This window comes from Accipiter gentilis, chromosome 1, assembly GCF_929443795.1.
Source record: "Accipiter gentilis chromosome 1, bAccGen1.1, whole genome shotgun sequence".
Lineage (NCBI taxonomy): Eukaryota > Metazoa > Chordata > Aves > Accipitriformes > Accipitridae > Astur > Astur gentilis.
In genome coordinates this window covers 37,291,796-37,309,071 of record NC_064880.1, presented here as the reverse complement: position 1 = coordinate 37,309,071, position 17,276 = coordinate 37,291,796, and the positions used below count along the sequence as shown (strand labels likewise).

The 17,276-nt window shown below is 53.2% G+C and overlaps 1 protein-coding gene across 1 annotated transcript in view; it reads right to left on the bottom strand.

Annotated features, from left to right (window-relative positions):
- Nucleotides 1–7,378: 7,378 nt before the first annotated feature.
- CFAP65 (cilia and flagella associated protein 65) overlaps nucleotides 7,379–17,276 on the bottom strand; it is a 33,511-nt gene continuing 23,613 nt past the window's right edge. Inside the window, 13 exon segments of the mRNA XM_049802991.1 lie at nucleotides 7,379–7,608; nucleotides 7,611–7,716; nucleotides 7,719–7,795; nucleotides 8,466–8,599; nucleotides 9,279–9,563; nucleotides 10,106–10,255; nucleotides 10,630–10,844; nucleotides 12,504–12,569; nucleotides 13,057–13,194; nucleotides 13,806–13,922; nucleotides 14,395–14,538; nucleotides 15,840–15,998; nucleotides 16,772–16,963. Coding sequence (XP_049658948.1) covers nucleotides 7,418–7,608; nucleotides 7,611–7,716; nucleotides 7,719–7,795; nucleotides 8,466–8,599; nucleotides 9,279–9,563; nucleotides 10,106–10,255; nucleotides 10,630–10,844; nucleotides 12,504–12,569; nucleotides 13,057–13,194; nucleotides 13,806–13,922; nucleotides 14,395–14,538; nucleotides 15,840–15,998; nucleotides 16,772–16,963 — 1,974 coding nt within the window. The 3' untranslated portion in view covers nucleotides 7,379–7,417.

Below are 17,276 nucleotides of genomic sequence, written 5' to 3'. Positions count from 1 at the left end.
AGCCTGGGGTGGGAGGAAAGCAAGTCCATTGCTGTCCCATCTCTTAGTTCTCCAGGACTCCCTGCTGCCTCCGTGATGCTAGGAGCAGCCCTGGATTCCGAATGTCTCTGTGCTGGCTGCAGGGGCACGGGGACAGGACACAGGATGGGACAGGAGTCCAGGTTAAAAGCTGCACCACGCTTTCCGAGTGGGGCAGGCAGTGGGCAGGGCTGTCCTGGAAAACACCTCCCAGCTTGTCAGGTCCCCCCCACCCGCCGCCATACCCTTCCACAGCAAGCATAGGCAGAGGGACTGCCACCAGCAAGAGCTGGTACCTGACCCGCAGGGTGAGGCTGAGCAGCAGGCAACACCTGCCCTGGGCAGCCCAGTGCACAGGCAGGCGGACCGTGGAAGGGCTGGGAAGTGCAGCTCCTGGGAGAGAACCTGGGCAGAGGTGTGCGGGAAAGGATGCGACATCCCCCCCATCCTCTGCCTTGCTCCCCCCTGCCTGCTCCTGCCCTCCCTCCCCACCGCCTGCACTGTGTCAGCAGCTACAGCTCCCTTGGTGCCAGCAGACCGTTGAGACCTACCTGGGCATTTGGCAGAGCCCGGCGAGCTCCACCCTGCGCCAGTGCTGTGCCAAGGCAGGGTAGCGCTGCCAGGGCTCCCCATGCCTGCCACGGCTCTGCAGCGCTGCCCGGGTGCAAGGGCCAGGCTGCCCTTCCCCAGCAGGCTGCTGCAGGCAGCGGTCAGCTGTGCAGGTGGGATGCGTGTGCCTAGCATGTTACACGTGCCCATCATGCCATGGGCACACGGACATGGGTCCTGCACATCACAGCCTGCAAAGCTGTGTTGGAAATGCCATGTGTACCAATGCCACGTGGGTCCCATGTCCCACGCGTGTGCAGGTCCCATGGTGTTTGTGCATGCTGGGTGTGGATTGCATCGTCTGTGTGCACCGCCTGTCCATTGCTTCATGTGTGTGCCACGCAGAGGTCATACGCTGCATGCACGTATTTGGGTGAAGACTGCGTGTTGTGCATGTCCCTTGTGTGCTCCCCACACAGGCTGTACATTCGTCCTGGCACGCGTGCTGCAAACCAGCTTGCGTGTCCTGTGTGAGTTGCAAGCAAGCGTGCGCTCCCTACGTGGGCTGCGGGTTACAGGTGCACGGGACACGCTGCAGCGGTGTGCGGGTGGTGTGGCGCGTGTGTGCACCGGCCACGCGCTTGCAGATGGGCTGGACCTGCCTAACGCGAGCCGAACGAACAAAACATTCAGGTCAGGTCTTGCACGTGGGGCTCGACGCCAGGCAAGTGCAGAGTTGCTCCGGGCTTGGATGGTGTGGGCTGGAGGGGTGCTCTGCCGCGGATTGTCGGCAGCCCCTTCCCCATCTTTCCTGCCGAGCTGGGTCCCTCCAGGCTGGGAGCCGGTGTCCTTGCTGCGCCCGCTGCTTCAAACCAGCTCCTCCGGGGGTAAAGTCCGGAAGGTGGATGCTTGACACCTGCTGCCTGGGAAAGCCAAACAGACCAGGGGCAGGTTAAACTGGCACAGCAGGGTGGGGAGGAAGGGTGGGAAAACAGGGAAGGAAGGAAGGAAGAAAGTAAATGGAGGAGGGGAGGGGAACAGAAAGGATCGGAAAATACAGGTGAGAGAGGAGAGAAAAGTTAAGGGAAGGGGGCAGCCAGGACGGTGTCCCCCGAGTCCATCCCCTTCCCCCCCAGGAGCTCGGGGGTGCCAGCAGGCTCCCAGTCCTTGTCCCATTGGAGCCCCCAGGGTGTCCTCCATGCCCAGCACCCTGCTCCCAGCTGGGCGGGCAGCACCCCGGCCCAGGTGTGCCGGGCTACAGCACCTCACCTGGCTCTGGTGACACGGCAGCTGGCAGGTGAGCGGCTTCGCCTTCCCCCGCCGGCTCACGAGCAGAAAATGAGGGTGACGCCGGCTGGATGGGGCTTTTATAGCCCTGATAAAAATAGCGCTGGCTGGCCGGCGATCGGGGGGCCGGAGAGATGTGACTGAGCAGAGACAGGCGAGAGGGCTGGGCTGGCGGCGGCGAGCCTTCTCCCCAGCACACCTGTCACGGCTCTGTGTTTGCTCAGAGCAAATATTGACCCAGGGAAGGCAGGCTGGGCAAGGGAGGCGATTAGCCCACCTAGATTAGAGGCAGAGCAGGTCTCTATGCAAACTCTCCAGGGCTGCCTTTGTTAATGGGAGCCTGATGGGCTGATAGGAGCCAGGAGCCTGGGTGCTGGGGCGGGCGTTGGGGGGGGGGGGGGGGGGAGGAGACATTCATTAACCTGCACTGGAACAACACCAGCTGTCACTTTTCCACCCACCTGCCTGGCTCACTTTGCAGCCGGGGGTGAGGGGGGAGGCAGGTGTGGGGGTACCCTACCTGGGCAGCTCTGGGGGGGTGCCGCTTGCTTGCAGCGCTTTGGGCTGCTGAAAGGTGAGGGAGCAGAAAGGTCCCAGGGCTGGAAAGCAAAGCTACTGCCTATCCTAAGCAGCCTGACAGTGAGTGAGGGTGATGGCAAAGTCCCCCGTTGCCCTCAAGCCAACCCCCCCGCTCATGCGGAAGACCCCTTGGGCACATCAGACGATGGACGCTTCGCTGACAGGAGCCCACAGACCTCTGAGCCGGGCAGCAAAGCAGAGCTCAACAAAACCACCTCTGCTCGCTCTCTTTGGGAGCGTTTCCAGCACAGCCGCATGGGCCAGGAGCCAGCTCTCCTAACGCAGCCACAAGAACAGGATGTGTTTCACTCCATGTGCACATGCCTCCCCGTGGGGTCACTGCATCCCAAAGTCACACCACTCTCCTGCATCCCGGCTGTGTCACTACCTAGCGGGGTAACTGGTGCAGACACCCCAATACCGGCCCTGGGGGCAGTGTGCAGAGCCCATGAGAAGTTTAAACACGCTTCTGTAGCACCCAGCCACGCTACTCAGCCCTGATAGCCCTCAGCTGATCTCAGCCGGAGCCAGCAGGAGCTGGGCTATCTCTCTGGGTTACTCTGGCACCCGCAGCTCCCTGGATAACAGAGCATGAAGTGCTGCTGCGGTGGCAGGAGAATCTCCTTTGTGCAAGTGCACTGGCGTGTTTGTTTGTGTAGATAGGTGTGTTTGCGGGTGGGGAAGGGGGTAATGCTGCTTTAACCCCTACAGAGGACACCTGCAGGTATCCTGGTCTTGGGTGTGCTTTAGAAACTGCCATCACTGTCCTTTCCAGAGCTGGTGTGTGCTTGCAGTGGCTTCCCAAATGTAAGTGGAGAGTTGAAGATCCTTATTGGCCACTGCCACCCAACTCTTCTTCCTTGGAGGTTTGTCCTTCTCAGAGTCAGGAGTTTGGAAGACAGGCTCCATCCCTCCTGCCTGCTGTTGTCTCTGGGGCTGGGGTCCTGCAGACTCCCAGCCCAGCAGACCCTGGCATGGGAATGAGCTGGAGTGATGCCAACCTGCTGGCCTCAGTCGTCCTGATCCTCTTTTCCACTAGTTTTGCCAGCAAAGGAAATGGAGAGCCACCCCTGCCCTGTGTTGTGGTGCTAAGAGGAAATGTGATGTTCCCTCTCCTTTTGGCACTATGCAGGCCTTGACTCTCAAGCTTGCCCACTTCTTTCCCAGCATGGGAAACGTGCTGGGCAGGACTCTCACCTCTCCCTGCTGGGCCATGCAGCGGCAGAGCAGAGCAGCAGCTCCTGGCATAGGCTGCCTGGCTGCTCCCTCCTTTCTGGAGAAGCCAGAAAAATTCCAAACACCCCACCGGTGCTGCTGTAGTTCCAGCGGACATCTCCAAGCCTATGTGCTGTGTCAGAAATGCTCTCTCACTCCAACCTCTCTCCTGCAAGGGCAGGGCCCCAACGTGCACAAAATAAGAGCAAAGACTGCCCTTGCAGGGCTGCCCTATGGAAAATGGGAGAAAAGCAGGTCCCTTGAGCTCGCAGAGTGTCCTGCACCAGACAGCTATCCTAGGGAATGTCTTCCACCTGCCCTGGCATCTCCAGAGCAGCATCTACCAGCGTGTGCTCTTCCCTGGCAGGCAGGCAGCGCTGGGACCAAGCCCCGGCTCATGCACTCAGTGGGGCTGGCCCCAGCGCAGGCAGGCTCAGCCTCCTCTTGCAGTAGCCGAGGGTTTGTGCTGCCTCACTGTCCCATGAGGGCTGACTAGCTCACATCAGAGCACTTCTCATGTCCATCAGGAAGCCACCATTGTGCCCTGGCCTGACCTGAGCATGGACTAAGAAGTCCTTGTTCCCAAACACTAAAGCAACACAGCTGAGCCAGCAAAGCCCACTATCATCTCCGATATGGGAAGCCAGGGGCGAAGGGTCTCTGCCCAGCTCTGCCAAGGGTTTGGGGAGGATCACCTTCATGTTTTTGCTCTCCTGACTTTGCCCTGCCTGCGCAGATGCTGCAGGCTAGTCAGGGCAGGACCGATCCAGGTTCCTACCTAATACTCAGTACAGGGGAAGAAGGGGCTGATCCCAACCAGGGGCTGTGCACACCTGCAACAAGGGGTCCATGGACTGTTCCCTAACACTGCCATCTTCCCCACATGGACACAGAGCCATGCCAAGTGGGTCTTCGCAGGGGATTCAGGCTCCCAAGCTGCAATGGGACAGCAGAGCCTTGCAGATACCCTGGCAGGGAAGACCAAGAGCAGCTTTGTTCCCTTCCCTTTATTTTCCGGACAATGGCACGATTCAGCAGGTGTTAAATGTTTTAATGGGATTCAGGATAGCTTCTGTTGCCCACCTGCCTCAAGGCCATTTCACCCCTCCCTAGGAGCCAGGACTAACAGCTAAGAAGAAAAGGCCTGTTGTGTGTTGCATTAACTGCCTGGTGACTGAGCACTCCTGATAACTAGCACAAGGAGGAGGGGAGACCCATTAGCTTGCAAGCTCACACTCAGCCATCCTCACTCTGGCCGTATTGCTGCCTGGCCTGACCACCAACCCCAGGCCCATGGGAACATCAGCCCACTAAACCACCCAAACATCCGTGGGAAGGAGCAAGACCTGTATCTACAATACCTCCATTAGACGTGCATGAGAAAACATGGCTGGCGTTGGGGCAGGGGTCAAATCCAGCCCTGGAAGTCAGTACCACAACTCAGACTTCCTCCTGCCTGAGACCTAAATGTGGTTAGCAAAGTCAGGGCTTCTCCTCTCTTCTGGGAGCTGGGCTGGGGGTCTGGCTCTGCTGTAGTCCCATGGCTCATTGCCTTCACCCTCGGCAGTGGGTAGCAACAAAGCCTCTTGCTAAGGGATAAGTCCTCCCCACTGGTGCTGCACATCTCTGCTCACCCTTCATCTCATCACTGCCCACAAGATCCAAGTGTGGGGAGGAGCAGCAGGGAAGCACTGAAGCCCCCAGGTGAGTTCATTGCTGTGGGCTCCCCACTCAGCAGAGCTCACCCCGAGCAGTGCCAAAGGGACAGCCATGTGGCTTGGTCACACATGGAAGTGTTTTCCAAAACCAGGTCCAGTGTCTAGTTCCCAACTTGACAAGAGGAAGCAGGAATTTCCCCAACCTGGGAAAGGGGCTGTGCCTGGTATATTTTTAACTTAGGATGAGGATAAAAGAAGAAAAGTGCGACAGCTGCTAATGGCTTTGCTTAGTGCATGCTGAGTGGTTCTGGTTGACAGGCACCAGAAAAGACCTAGAATAAAGGTGACACACCACCATCTCACAGCCCCTGCAAAGAGCTGAGGGAGAACGATTTCTCTCCCAGATGTGTAGGTAGCTCTCAAACCTCTTGTTCTCTGACTCACCCACTGCTGAAGGCACTGTCTTAGGGCTCTCTCCTACTAAGATGCTAATCAGAGAAGTGAATTTACTTCTGATAGTGCTCCAACACACAAGTACAGTGAGTTCAGTTTCCTTCAGGTCCAGGCTGTGCTCAGCATGGGAGAGGGGGCAGGATAGGAGCTTTAATGACAAAAAAAATCATGCCCTGCGCCTGTGTCTGCACTCAGGCTCCATCCATTCACTCACTCTTGGGTGTTAGACCAGACTAACACACAGTATTTCCCACGTTGACCCACCTGTCCCACAAGGCAGTTAACGGTGATGCAGTCCACAGAGCATCAGATCACACAACAGGTCTGAGCATGGACAAACTCACTGACCCTGTCTCCACTGCTCCAGGCTGCCCTTGGGGTCCTGCAGGCAGCTGGATTCAACCTGCATTAGGACAATGGCCAGGGTCCTGATCCTGCCTGTGTTACCCATTTGGGAAGTCTGTCACAGGACTACAGAGCACCTGTAGTGAGCAAGTCCTAGCAAGGAGCCCGGACCAGGCAGAGTAACCCCAACTGGACTGAACAGCCAAGTCCTGCTGCTGCCTTGATCGGGGGAGGATGGAGGTGGTACTCCATCGCCTGTTCAGCACCAGCCCCAGCCCAGAGGAAGACAGAAAAGCTGCTGTGACATAGGAGACCTGGCACCCAGAGTGTTGGAGAGGGAGGAGAGGGTCTGTGCTTCTCATGAGAAGGATCCGGGACCCACGTGAAGGCCCCAGGCACCCAGGCTGAGCTCAGGAACTGGCAGTGCCTTTGCTCTATCTCTGACAACGGGAACAGCTCGGCCCTGGGGCTTAGTAATGGTTACGCACGCAGGGCTCCTGCACAGAGTGGAGCGCTGGGGTGGTGCTGGGTGCACTGCAGCACCCCCAGGCACAGCAGGCATCTGCCCTCTACCAAGCAGGGTGAAAGCCCTCCACGGCTTCTGGTGCATGGTCTTCTCTTGGGCTGCAAGGGAGGAAGGTGCAGCTCCGGTCTTGGCTGGGTGCTGGCACTGGGAACACAGGAGGGCTTGGAGGGGGACACCAGCCCCATCCCCACCCGAGCAGGGTGGCTGGGTGAGCCCGGCCTAGCAGAGCCTGTGGCAGGGCTGCAGGAAAGGGGAGATGCTGCAAGCCCAGTCCCGTCGCCTGGTGCGGCCGGCCTGCAGCCTCTGCCGGGGAGCAGGCAGCCGGCGCCCAGCACCAGCCGCAGCTCCGCGCGGGCACCTGGGATTTCTCACAACTAACACTGCCACCTCCCGGCTGTGACAAACCCCGCTCCTTCACAGTGACACCCTCCCGCAGCCTGCCGGACCCCTATGCCAGACCAAGGCTCAAAGGCATCCCCTTCCCCGAGTGACAGCCTCGCAGTTTGGAAAGGGGAGAGCTCCTCCAGGGCACTCCCAAACCCAGATGCACAGATTACACGTGTTACACGCCGGTGCCTGTGTGCCCAGAGGCCAAGTTGCCTTTATTAGGCTGCCAAGTGTGCTAGATGGTGCTGCAGCCGCTCACTCTGGCTGGGTCGCTGTTATGTGGGACCTGCAGCAGCCACTGGAGCAAGGAGGGGAGGAGGATTCAGTACCTGCGTCCTACTGATGTTGGCAAGGGCTCAACACATCAATGCCCAGCTGTCAGTCCTTCCTCAGCTACATTTCAAAGAAGATTCCACTGCTTTCCCAGCTGGTACAGACTGGGGGCAGTGGGAACAGTCATAAAGGTTGTCTGTGTGCTCCCTGTAGCACAGGGAGGTGGTTCTCTGATGATGTGGCCAGCCACGGTGAGGAGAGATGTCACAAATTCTGCTGTGGAGTTGCCAGAGGATTCAAATTGGAGCTGAGGACATAATCAGGATGTACCTCCTCAGAGGCAGCCAGCATGCTGAGCTCAGGTCATGGTGTGGGAGGATCAGAGTTGCTCTGGACATCACAGGGATGGGATGAAGAGTGGAGAGAGTTGACGTGCTTGAAGAGCTCAAGCAGCACAGTGCCCAGCAGCTATGCTCTTGAGGGTGGGGGTGCTGGATTGGTGATTCTGAAGAAGAAGAGATTGGGTTTGGGGTGGGGAGAGTGCAGCCTGCTGCCACGTCCCCCCAGGCAATCATCCCTCCCTGAGGGATCACAGGGAACACCCATCATCTATCTAGACAAGACTCCTGCAGCTGTGGAGATAACATCTCCATCCAGCAACCCTCTCCCATCCTCCCTCAATCCCATCTCCCTGTGCTTCTCCCTAAACTAGGGCAAATCCTCATGCTTTGCCCTCAGGCCCAAATCTGCCTCCCCACCAGTGGCCATTCCCTCAACCTAACTAGATCCCACCCCATCTTGGGCTATGACAGCTTTGCCCCTTTCTGCTGTCAAAAGCTGTGCTGCCTGCACCTTGATCATGTTTCCCAAGAGACCCTCCGTGTGCTGGGCTCTGCAGTGCCTCAAGCAAGCCCTTTCTGCCAGCTGTTCGCTCACAGGGCCATGCCCCAGAGCTGCATGATGGTCTCAGGCTCACAGAAGGGCTGTAGTGCTACCACCTCTGGTCTATGGCTCAGGACAAGCCAAGAAAGGGCAGAGGCTTTGGGAGTAGATTCCCCTTTTTGCACAGGCGGCGATCCAGCTAATCCACATGGTCTAGAAAATGGGCTGTGCTTCAGCCTCACATATTAAGGACAGGTCCTGTCCCCCACTACAGCACAGATACACTCTGCTACCTTCGAGAAGGGCTGGGGGGTAGAGCAATGACCCTGGGCCGGGCTGTCAGCACCACCTCCCCTCTGCTGGCTTCGATCAGGATGTTCTGCAGTGTGTTTTCCAGCACCAGCTCCACCAGGTTCCCAAGGGCTGGCTGCCTGGAGGGGCAAAAGTACAGGCAGAGGACAGCTATCAGAAAGCAGATAAGGCAGGCTGCTTGCTGTGACTCCTCTCAGGACACATCAGGCACAGCAGTAGAGCACATGCTGTTTCCTACACACTGAGGCCAATGAACCAAAGACTTGAGCAATGACGTGCTGACCCTTCTCCCAGAACTGCCACCAGCTGGCATCAGGCCTGATCTCAGACAGAGCTGGGTGACTGTGGTTTTACTGTTTTCTCCCTCCAAGCTATGTCGTAGTTAGTATTTGTGCATACCCTTTGTGGCCTGTAGCAGTGTACAAGGGAGTAGCCACAGCAAATGCAAGGTGACGAAATACTGCAGTGACAATAAAAGGTAAGGTAAGCACACACTGCACACTAATGCGTAATAAGGCCAGGACTGTCCAAGTCTAAAGCAGACCACTCACTACCAGCATCCTGGCACTGCCTGTGGCTCAACCCCAAGGCACAGCAAACCTGCACTCTTCACAAACCACACTTGCAAGAAGGTGGCTAGGTGGGCTAGCATCGATTTCCACCCAGAGCACACAGAATACTCCAGCAGAAATGCTACAGGGCTGAAGGAGAAGTGGGTTTCTGGCCAGGCAGTGTGCTGCCATGGCTCTCCTGACTGTGCAGCTCTTGTCTTTCATGTGTGAGCTCTTCCTCACCTGCTTATCATCTCCTTCTGCTTCCTCAAGTGCTCGTGGTGAAAAGTCTCCCAAGATTCCAGCAAATCATTGTTGGGACAGGTTTCCTGCCTTATTTCTTTCCTCTCTCCATCCTTCTCAGGGTAAAGATGTGGCAAAGCATAGACCCTGGAGGGGTCCATGGAGCACTGTCTTCTGTCCTGGAGATCTGCTGATTCTGCACACCGGAACTGGGAGAAATATGGAATGGGCTCATCCAGGCTTCTTCTCACTGCATCATGGAACTGGGTGTTCTCCAAGAGGCCTCTAGGAAGAGGAAAATAAGGGATGAGTCCCAGCAAATCAGGTATCTATACAACCCCAGAGGATCATTGCAAGACAGTACAAATCAGAGGAAAACCCTGACTGATGTCAATGTCTAGTCTCTCCCTTCTTGCGTTCTGGGCCTAAGGGGGGCAGCAAGATGGCTTGAGCTAAGGAAACCACCTTTGCCTCCACAGCACTGGTTCTCTACATTTCTGCAGCTGACAGACAAAATAGGTGAATCCCAATGCAGCCTGTTCCCAAGATCATGGCTGGCAGAGTGGCCTGGTTCCTGGGCAGTGATGCTGTTCACTATGCAGAGATGGGCCCAGCCCCTAGCTGGGGAGCAAGACCCTGCCTTTGGCTGTCACACCAAGAGTCCTGAGCTTGTAGTCCCCAGGGCAGTCTTTGGCAGGCTGGATCCCCTGTTCTGGTGCAGCAGGAGCACGCAGACTCCTCCAGGATTAGCAGAGGACTGACCATGCTGCACGCATTCCCCTGGAGGACAAGGGCCCCAAACCAGGTGACAGCGAAGGGACACATACCTGATGACACCTGTGAGTATGTCAGTCACTATCTGCAACTCCTGTTTGGAAGCAGCAGCCAGAGACAGCCATTTGGGGTCCATGTCCATCTTGTCTCTGTCCCTGCTCCCATCCACAAACTTTGTCTCCAAGGGCCAGTTGCTGAAAGGGCTGGGAAAGGAGTTGTTCCGTCAATGGCAACACTACTGAGCCAAACTACTGAAGACCTGCATCCCCTTTGCTGAGCAGCAGCACTGCAGGCAAGCGGGGAGCGGTGCAGGGAACCAGGGGAGGAGCGGGAGCTGCTGCATTTTGACAGCAGCAGGGACACTGTCGTAAGAGAGGAGCACCAAGCTCTGATAGTATCTCCCTTTTGAGGGAGGGAAACAGGTCATATCAGCTAATGCTGGGGAAAGCAAGGCACCTCCTGCCTAATACTGAGGCACTGGAGAGGAGCAGAGCAGAGCTCCAAGTTCAGTGCATATCACAGCATGGGCAGCCCTGGCTCAGATTAAGATGCTAATCCAAAAAGCTGGATCTCTTACCGGGACAAGAAGTATTTGGGGAACTCTGAAGTGAAGTTGCTGAAGAAGTCCTCAACAGAGTAGGACCTGGCTGTCACACCAAGGTGTAAGAACATGGGCTTGGGAGGCTCTGGTCTGACCCACACCCGGCTGGCTTCTTTGTCCAACAGCAGCCTCCTCTGAAAGTGTCCAGCTGGCAGATTGGGCATAGGGTGGTTTTTAATAGGGGGTAATGTCTGTTGGAGAGAAAGAAACAGCAGGTACTTAGTTGTTCCTTTGGCCACAGGTAGGCTGGTGTAGGTGTGAGCACAGGTGTGAGAACTGAAAAGCCCAGCAGCAAGAGCCACCAGATCCTGGACAGGAGACAGCATCAAAATTATCTTGGCACTGCAAGTACCACTATGGGGCACAAAGCAACCATGCTGGAAGTAAGGTCTGCTCCCTCCTCACTGCCTAGTGTGCCAGCAGGGCTTCAGGTTCTCCCCAGGGCACTTGGGGCTGTTGTACTTGGATCCATCCCTGTGGAACTCTGGGAGATCATCTCGGCTCTTCCAAGCACACTGGGAGTGTTGTGGGAGATGTGCAGGAATGCATGCAGAAGTTGCAGCCCAAGCCTGGAAGGAAACCAGGAACTGACTCCAGCCACACTAGATGGGCCAGTTTGGGGTTGCACTACCAGCAGTCAGTTTGGGGAAAGTTTCTTAGGGCAGGAGTAGTCCAGAAGCTGGGGCCAGAAGGACACCACTCAGCCCTCAGGCATCACAGGACTTCAATGACCTTTGAGACATAGCTGTCCAGCCTCTGGGAATGAGACCAGAGGCCTTCACCACTTCTGACACAGAAACAGCAGGTGATTGCAGGCTCCAAATTGTCACTAGGAACTAAAAACCTAGAGGACTAAATGAAACTGTTTTTACTTTTCCCCAACCATCCTTATGTTTATCCCAAGTGAATGCCTTGACCTGCATCACTGATCACACCTAACAGCACAGGGCAGATAGTCCAAGCTAGAGCTGACACCTTCACACAGGACAGTGCAGGGAATGCAGAGGCACTCTACAGGGTCCCAGGAGCACTGCTACAGCCTTACTATGGTGGCAGTCCTGAGATAACAAGTCCTGTGAGTCCTAGCTGACTCTACCTGCTCAGGCCTAGTCTCACATTGGCTCCCCTTAACCCTTCCACGCTCAGGTTAGCTGGATCTCCACAAGCCCTGTCATTCCCACAGCACATCCTGCTGACACCTGTAGATGCAGCGTGGCTCTGTGTTTGGGCCCAGGCAGTTCTGCAGAGCATTCACTGGGACCTTGTCTCACACCTTGCCACCACTGCTAGAAAAGCTGTCTTTTCCAGCAGTGCACACAGTTGTACAAACTTGAGGGGAAACAGAGATGAACCAGGCAAATTGACCTTTAAAGCATTCTGCACACTTAAATCAAGGCACTTCCTGCCTGTAGCTTCTCCTAAGGCACGGAGCACATCTCTTTTAGTGGTGAGGACAAAGTCTGCACCACATCACACCAGGGTCCTGCTGCTTTCCATCAAGATACACATTCCATTGTGACCTCAATGTGAAACTAGCCCAGGTACCGACTGCCCTGCCCATGTGCATCTTTTCTGCTTATTTAAAACCTTTTCCCCTTTCTCCAGTCATGGGTGCAGATTTGGTTCCAATTTCACTTCCCCTTCACCTCAGCTGGAAAGTTACTGCCCACAGGACACAGCCAGACAGTCTGATTCTTCTGGCTCCTCCAAACAGTCTGTGTCCCAAAGCCTTGAAGCTACAAATCCCGCTGTGCTCTCTGTCCAGGCTCCCACGCTGTGATAGCCAGCATCTGCCTCTTTTCTAAAGCAGCTGGTTTGATTCTACTATGGGTGAGACAGGCCAGACTTACCTTGTATTTCCTGAGCACAGCTGAGGATTCAGGATTATTTTCTGTCTCAGCAGAATCTGATGACCTCTGGAAAAAAAAAAAAAAAAAAAAAAAAAAGGCGGGGTGTGGGGGAGAAATTGCCATATAGGAAAAATATGGAGCAGAACAAGACTTAAGGATTTTGTCAATGATAAGAGTCAATGATCTCACCCTCCCATTCTTCACTTGGAACACATTCTTACTGGTAGTTACACATTTGTCTCCAGTGTTTATTCATGGGTAAAAATCCAACCATCGGTTTCCAGAGCCACTGGCTTTGTTTTTCCTAAGGCTTCTCATGCACTTCCAAATTTCAGATGATCATTCGCAATTTCAGAGTTTGTAAGGTGATTCTTGGCTAGAAACCAAGATCTCATTTTTCACTATCCACAGAGCAGCTATGAGATCTTGAGTAGATCAGAGCCTCATGTCCTCTTATCAACTTGCCTAGGTTTTCTTAAAGAACATTTCTTGTTGACACTGGCTGCTGTTTCTTAGCTGAGCTAAGCTGGTGTAAAATCCTGGCAGCACTTACCCCTGCAGGTGACTTTAGCTTCTTCTTAGTCCCAAGATCCTTCTCTGTGATTGTGAATTCCACAGCCTGCTGTTCCTTCTCCTTTTCCCACTCCTGCAGGTCCCTCTCATACTGAACCAGGGAGTCCTGGCTGTATACCTGTGAAGCAAACGATGATTGGAGGGAACAGGGCTAGAAAGGAGCTGCAAATAACACAGTCTCTGGCTCAAGTCCATGCTGGCCACCAATTCCTCCCTTCCAGGAGGTCCCAGCCAGCAGCCTACTCCCTTTCCATATCTTCCAGTGGCAGGAAGGGGAGAGAACAGTGCTATTATAAGGCTTGTACAGAGAAGACAATCTCTTGCCAAAGGACACCTGGAAAGCATCCAGAGGGACACTACTGCAAGTCTGTGCCCCCACTAATATTAAAGAAGCAAGATTTGCTTTTTACAGATATTTAAGTCTCTGACATCCACTGACAGCCACTGCCATTCAAACTGTGACTCCTAGTAGCTGGACTCAACTCACAAAGCTGTGTTTTGCATAGTTACACCTCATCTAGTGAGCCACACAGACAGAGAGATGCTTAAAGCATCAGGAAAGATGAAGCTCAGTATCATCAGTAATGAGAAGTGCTGGCCAGCATTGCAGAGCAAAGAAGGATTACTTCAGCTGGAAGCAGCAGGCAGCTGACTGCTGGGACCAGCCATTTGGGGACTGCAGTGACATGCTGAGGTGATGGTAATACACGTGTACCTTTTGGGTCTCACCTTACACACCAGATCTATGCTGTAGAAGGAAGCACTCTCTGAAGGTCGCAGGGTAATGAAGCAAGGGATGCTTCCTCCAGGCTGCACAACCCCTGACTCTGGAGCAATCTGCAACACCTGGGGAAAAAAAAACCAAAACCAAACAAAAAACCAAGCCACAGAGGAGCTGCTTCACTGTCCTGGGACCTTCCTATGTGCCTTCTCTTTGTAGGAAACAGGATTGTGGGAATTGTCTCCCCTCCCCTTCTCACAGGTATGTGGCATGAGAGAGATGCAGCTGATATATTCAAAGAACGACCATAGACTTTGCTGGTAGACAGGGTCCTGACATTCATTATCACATCCTGTAGTTCCAGGTTCATGGATCCTCACTGAAGTCTTCAGATCCCCTTCTGAATTCCTGTCTTTCCCCCCCCATCCTAACCCTTGCCTTTACTTTTCTCTACCCTTTCCTTTCACCAGCTAGTACAAAAGCCAAGTTCCTAGGATTGTTTCTGATTGCCTGGTTGAAAATGGGCTTGTAAGGTCCTTTTGTGGCACAACAGAGATGGGCAAGAAGGGTGTAGAGGAAGGAGAAGGAAGGACTCACCCTTTTGTCTTTACAGGTGCTTATCCCCCAGGCAAACACAACAGCCTTACTCTCCGAGATATTGTTGAAAAAGACAAGTCGACTGGCTTTGGTGCAGTCTGGGATATTTCCAAGGCAAATCCTGTGGTGTGACAAGGTGGCGGCCTGCAGGAAGCAAGGTGAAACCAGGTGGAATAGCAGTGAAGGAAGATGGGCTGTGGCCGTTGGGGAAGGCCAGTCACAGAGTCATCTTCAAATTATCCAGCAAGTCATAAATTCATAAATAATATTAGCCAGTTACCTCATTTTTGCTCTAGTTACAATAAGTCTTTGCAGCAAGGGGACAGCCCTTTTGCAGTGGAACTGAGCGAGCAATGAACAGGACACAATGCTGGGGCAGGAGACAGGAGCACAAAGGACCAATAGCACTAAGATTTGCTCTGCAGCACTTGCAATCCAGGCCCTTTCCTACTTCAGTTGGCAAAAATACGAGATCCATGCTTGGGCAAAATCCTCATCAACCTGACTGTGAATTTTGGGAAATTGCTCCCTAACTCCTGATGCTACTAGTATGCTACTAGTCTGTCCCATTCTCCAGGCACAGTGCAAATTCTAATTAATTACACTGATCATTAGAGAAGCTAATGACTCTTGGTTACAGACAACAGAGCCCTGTGGAATGGCATCTTCCTTGGCAGTCTGAGACAGGTTTTTAACCATCTTCTCTTTGCTGTACACAGGAATGCAATCACCCTGCTTGAAGCCAAAGAGCACATGTAGCTGTGGCTGGGCTCCAAGGTAGGCATGCTAATGTCACACAGGATGAATCCTTTACCTGACCGGAGTATGCCTCTGCTGATGCTGTTTAATGCTGATTCACTATGCTGGGATCTGCGACTGAGTTTAACAACAGATTGTCCAGCTGACAGGACAGCTCTAGCAGGGCCAAACAAGCTCCTGCTGAGCCAGTGACAGGTCGAAGAACTGCTTTCCTGGGATGTGCCTGGATTAGTGACCATCCTGCAGTCTGTGGTTCAGGTTACGCATCACCTGGGTTTGCCTGTGAAATTGAGGCAGCCAAGCCCTGATAGGGTATGTCAAGAGTAAAATGTTCTTTTTATGAATGAATTACCAAAAAAAAGGGTGTTGTAGCTGCAAATGAGAAAGGTAGATGTGATGGGGGGTAACTTTTAATAGAAAATTCAGAAAATGAACGAACCCTAAAACTTTTTTGTTTCTAATGGCAGTGGAAGCAGCAAGCTCAAAGGAAGGCATCTTTCAGAGCAACTGCTTTTCTGAGTCAGGCTCTAGATGATCTGCTAGAAGGGAAATATCTTGCTCCACCTCATAGCAATGAACTCCCCTGCAACACAGGCTACTGCTGGATGGAGCCACTTCCATATTTCAGTCTTTCTCACACATTTCCGGACTGATCATATTGCTCATATCAGTATACTTGGACTTACCTGCCCAGGCACAGTTAGCTTGGTAGAACCTGGAAAGACTGAAGGAGCCAAAATTGTGCTGGATGTGGCAGTCCCTCCTGCAGTATTCGGATCATAGCCTACTCCCTGGAAGGTGATCAGAGCTGATTTACCCCCCAGGATGTGGATGGGAACATCAACCTGCCTTGGACAAGATAAGAGTTTTAAGTCCAGAGTCGTATTTGGGAGAGATGTGCAATAAGCTAGTATACTTGCTAATGGACTGGTCTAAATATAGCACATGTATGGGTGAGGAGAAATGCAGTCTCTTTTGCTCTTTCAGGCCTTAACCTTATCTGCTAACCCAGGGAAGTTGGTTAAGTAGTCAGTTCACCAGTGGGTGATATATGAGATGGGCAGGGACTCCCTCTTGGAGCAAAAGCTGGAGTTTTAAAATTCCATTTATTTATTTTTCCATGCATCCACAACAGAGTGGAGCAATAAGCAGTGCACCATCTCTGGCCCTGCCTGCCTGCCTGCTGCAGCCTGGGACAGAGATCTTTGGGAAGGCTGTTTCCAGAGGGCTGCAGCAGTGTACACTGCAATGATAAAAGACACTGACTTCAGTCTTTTTGGTCGAATTTGCTAGAGGCCAACAATGAACCACAAATCTGATCAGATCCTGTTTATATCCCAAATCACTATTTGATCCTTGAAAAAATATATACTGGGGTGACTCTGGCTATGGAAGAAATCTGTTCCCTGGGAAGAAGAAACTTATGAGATAACAATTTATCTGTTCCATTTCCTGACCAGACCAGCTACTTGTTTACTCTCAAGACTCTTTCTTCTTGGAAGAATGGAGATCAATTCAGCTGTAGCATGACATAAACCAACCATCAGTAAGAGATCTAAAGAATTTTAGGCACAAACCAGAAATAAACCATTTCTGGCAGTCATGAGGAGGGTCTTACCAAGTATGTTCTAGCTTCCAGTGGTGAGAAGATCCACTCAATGTGGCCTGTTGTGCCAGGGGGGATTTCCCCTCTGGGAGTTAGGCAGACAAACACAGGATGCTGAAAATTCTCCTCCTGGATCCTCACAATGTTGTCCAGCTGAACCTCAAATATCACAGGCATGGAGCTGCCATTGTAGAGTTCGTAAATCTGAAGTGAGTCAGGGAGAGCAGTGCTTATTATACCATGCCCAAGTTAAACTAGTTAACACTTCCCCAGAGGACTCTGATAAGCATTAATAATTAATTAGTCAGTTTGTCTCCTAAGAATGAGGGGACCTCATAGTGTCAGGATTTATCACTGAGGCTCTGATACGAGACTGTGCTGAAGGTTTATCACCACACATGTACATTGATAACTACAGTGCTTCTCCAAGTGGTGCCCTGCAAATTCAATCTAGGAGAAAATTAATACAAATTAGCTAAAGGGATCACTGTAAAGCAGATTACTTGAAATGCAAAAC